The sequence below is a fragment of the Littorina saxatilis genome, linkage group LG4, assembly GCF_037325665.1.
Source record: "Littorina saxatilis isolate snail1 linkage group LG4, US_GU_Lsax_2.0, whole genome shotgun sequence".
Classification (NCBI taxonomy): domain Eukaryota; kingdom Metazoa; phylum Mollusca; class Gastropoda; order Littorinimorpha; family Littorinidae; genus Littorina; species Littorina saxatilis.
This window is the reverse complement of record NC_090248.1, coordinates 51,992,107-51,996,041: the sequence shown is the minus strand read 5'-3', so window position 1 is coordinate 51,996,041 and position 3,935 is coordinate 51,992,107. Positions and strand designations below refer to the sequence as shown.

Sequence of the window (3,935 nt, the reverse complement as noted above, 5' to 3'; positions counted from 1 at the left end):
CACCGACTTTCTTTCATTCTGAGCACATTTTCAGAGATAACATGACATATCTATTCATTTTTCGGTTAAGAGAAGATAAGGAATACAATGCACTCATTCTTAAATCTGTTGGTGAACATTTGATTTTAATGATTACGTTGATGAGCAAACGAATCAATTGATGTTAAAGTTCCCAAGCTGAAATGCAATCCCATAGTCCGGACTGAGTCAAAGATTGCTTCACCAAATTCAAATTTCGTTGAAAAATGAGGTTGTCACAGTGCCGCCTCAACGTCCACTAAAAGCCGGATATGACATCATCATAGACTTTTTTTTTTAAATGTCACTTCAGGGGGTATTCCAGGAGGTTTCATCTGGAAGATTTTGTATGTAAAGTGTCATGTAGATCAGTCCAATAGTTTTCTCGAAATCACTCTACATAATACACACAGGCACACAAACAGGCACACATTCACGGCCATGGGTACATCTGATGAAAGATTGCTTTTATCTGTTGCCCAGGGAGAGTGCCTTGAGCTGCAGTGTGCAGCTGGAAAGACGCTGGAAGAGGGACGCTGCAAGACAGTCGTCAAACGTGTCACAGGTCTTGGTTACCGCCTTCACATTGTGCTAAGGCCTCTTCGTCTGCAGTACCGTCAGGACAACAGGACTGCGACCGCCACCACTACCGGACATTGGGGAAACCAACCATCACAGCGGCAACTGATGAACTGTCACTACAGTAAAACCTTAGGGCAGACGATGAAGAAAAGTCTTGACAGAATCAGCGTTGACCTTTCAATGAATATCACGACAGCAGGAACGACGCATGAGGCTTGCTTCGCGGAGAACTATCGAGACGAGCTGGAAAGGCTGATGAAGCACGAGAATACAACGAGCAGGGACAAAGGTCACCTTACGATTTTTGATCTTGACGTGGAAGACTTTGCCTCGAACGAAGCCAGATTCCTAAGAGCAGAGGTTGAAGCATATATCTTGGCAAAACGGTCCTACGGAGCGCGTGACACAGAAGAAGATGGCATAGCATTTTATGTTTTTGATAAAATGTGGAAAGTCAAACTTGGGAAGTGGTCTCTTTGGTTGAAAGTGTTCGACACCAGTTCTAAACTTCTCTACGGTGGGAAAGAACAGACTGATCTGGCTGTGTTTGGTACAAGCGACGTTGACATAACGCGTGTACCGTATACAGATAACACACGGCCTCTGATTAGGCTCGAGCATCTTTTTCTGCCGTTAACTAATGTGTTACTCTGCCCGCATTTATACTTCGAGCGAGACGAGTTCACTTTGGTCACGTGTGATGACGGCGAAGCGCAGGTGAAATTCCCGCACTTCTTGGACTCTGATCAGAAGCCCTTGTCTTTTCTGGCGAAGCTCTACCCGAACGGTGCTTGGCTGACTGAAGATGGACAGCTGAGGATGTGCGAGGACACGTTCTTACACGTCTTCCCACAGAACGTGACGGTGGTGAAACCAATGACCACTCAACGCCGACCACTGTCTATGGTCCGTCTGATCCTGAACGCAGTCTGCGGTAGCATATCCGTCGTGTGCCTGGTCGTCACCTTCGCTACCTACGCTCTGTTCCAAGTGCTGCGCAACCTTCCTGGCCTGAACAACATGGGCCTGTCTCTCAGCCTTGCCACGGCCCAGCTCAGTCTGCTGCTGCCCTGGGACAGCACAGGAGTGGTGTGGGTGTGTCGTGCGGTGGGCGTCTTCACGCACTGGGCGTGGCTGACGGCGCTGAGCTGGATGGGCGTGTGCTGCGTGCACATGGTGCGTGTGTTCACCTCCAAGACTCGCCGTAGCCTGACCGACCGCGAGGTGAGGAAGGTCTTCTTGCGTTACGTGCTGATCACCTGCCTCTTCTCCACCGTCATCGTCCTCATCACCGTCGTCGTCTCCTCGGCTGTGTCCGGAGGCGCCAGCATGGGCTACGGTGGCCCCATCTGCTTCCTGGACACGGAGCTCCATCGCCTCGTCCTGCTGGCCTTCCTGCTGCCCCTGGGCCTCGTGGTGCTCACCAACCTCACCTGCTTCGTCATCACTGTCGTGTCCATCGTGCGCGTGAGGCGCCTGCAGGCACGAGCCCCTCGCGAGCGGCGCGACGTACTGGTGTTCGCCAAACTGGTGACGGTGACGGGCGGCGCCTGGATGCTGGGATTTCTGGCCGAGTTTACCGACCAGGAGTGGATGCGCGTGATGGCTGACCTGTGTACAGTTGCCCAGGGCCTACTGCTGTTCTTGGCATACACCTGCAACAAGAGGGTCTTGCGCCTGTACCGCGCTCGCTTCCGTGGCGTATGCAAAGCTACTCCGCCTGATATTGCTCGCACCCAAGCGCCGGCTATTGCTCGCACCACTGCTAAGACCGTCACGTCATCTGAAGCGGCTGGCTAACATTTACGTTTCTTCACACTTGGAATTTCACTGAAATGGAAGATTTTAGCTTTTACTAAAACTATTGATTACTTTTGCACTCGCTTTGAACTATATTTAAGCAGATGCCATGTTTACGTAGGGGAAGGGCTCCTAATATGGACCGGCTCCTGATACGGACCACCTTCTGTTCTGACAAACTAACGGCGCTAGAGCGCTCAAAATTTTTTATTCGCTGTATTCACCCTCTCTGGATAACTTGCACATGTCAAAACAGTTGCAGAAACAGAAATCTCAAAACCGTTAGGCTTTTTCTCTTTTTTTCACTTTTGGCAGCGTTCACTCTAAATTTGCCGCCTAAAACGGACTCGTTTCTGTCCACAGCCAAAGCTTTTATCACACAAAAATTGCTATATATGACAGCTAAAACCGTATTTGTTACATTTTGGCAGTGTTGACCCCGAGTTTGTACTGCAAACAAAAAATAATAGCAAAATCTCAAAGTATGTGCGAGTCCCCTAATATGGACCACCTTCAACAAATCGAAGAAAATAAAAGCTAAAGGCTATTTTCATTCATTCATTAAGAAGCTTGCTGGAAATAACCTATAACTAGCCCTCGAGATTTAAAAAAAAAAATGCAACAAAAAGTCTTCTTTTCGTGGAAGTTGATAATTTCACTTATTTTCACTCTGTTTTTGATAAGCTTCTTTAGTTTCCTGGTGTGCTTCAAATAATGCTCTCATCAACCCGAAACAGATAAATCTAGAGCATATTTTAATTAGGCTGACTTGTACACTAAGTTGTATCATGTTATTTTAAAATATAGGGGGCTTTTTACAGTGATTCGTGAAGGCCGCTTCACTGGTCCATATTAGGCGCCCAGGCTCCTAATATGGACCCTTTGTGATTTTTTCTGCATATAATTTTTGCTGAATGTCTATCAAAGCTATTTCACTCTAATTAGGCCTAACGGTTAACCTAAGATAGTGGGGCTCGTATGTTGCAGACGCACTCATAAATCATTCACATCTTGCAACAAACATCATACTTTGTGGTATTGTTCCTTATAATTATTTAAGGGATTTCAGATACAGAGCCACTTCAGAAATCGTTTTTTTGGTCTTTGATAGGGAATAAAAGGTTGCATTTACAGCAGACGAAATTCGTACCAAAAGCGCTCAGCAGTAAATATTCCCAACTCAGCAAATGTAAAATTCAATGGTTTACCATGCACCAGAAGTTGTCTGCTGATAACACATGCATGACATAAATACTCTTATGGGTATTTTTGTGTTCTGGTATTTAATTTGATCGTTTTTAGAATTTTATATATCCGCAGCATGAAAATTCAAGATGGCGGCCTCCGCAACATTGCGTGTTTTGATTTGAGCGAAAACAACGTTTCTGAAGGTAAGTTTTCAAGAATACGCATCCATTCACCAATGTCACATCATTTTACTGTTTAATTCTCCCCTGGGGTCTGTTATTCATCGGGTGAAGCGCTGAAATGCAGAGTAATCTTACAATAGCTCATCAATTGTGATGCTGATAGAT

At 46.2% G+C, this 3,935-nt stretch overlaps 1 protein-coding gene across 1 annotated transcript; it reads left to right on the top strand.

Annotated features, from left to right (window-relative positions):
• Positions 1 to 459: 459 nt before the first annotated feature.
• LOC138963684 (G-protein coupled receptor Mth2-like) lies at positions 460 to 3,310 on the top strand. The gene has a single exon (XM_070335531.1). It carries the CDS (start codon positions 460 to 462, stop codon positions 2,398 to 2,400), a length of 1,941 nt encoding a protein of 646 aa, XP_070191632.1. The 3' UTR covers positions 2,401 to 3,310.
• The last annotated feature ends 625 nt before the right edge of the window (positions 3,311 to 3,935 follow it).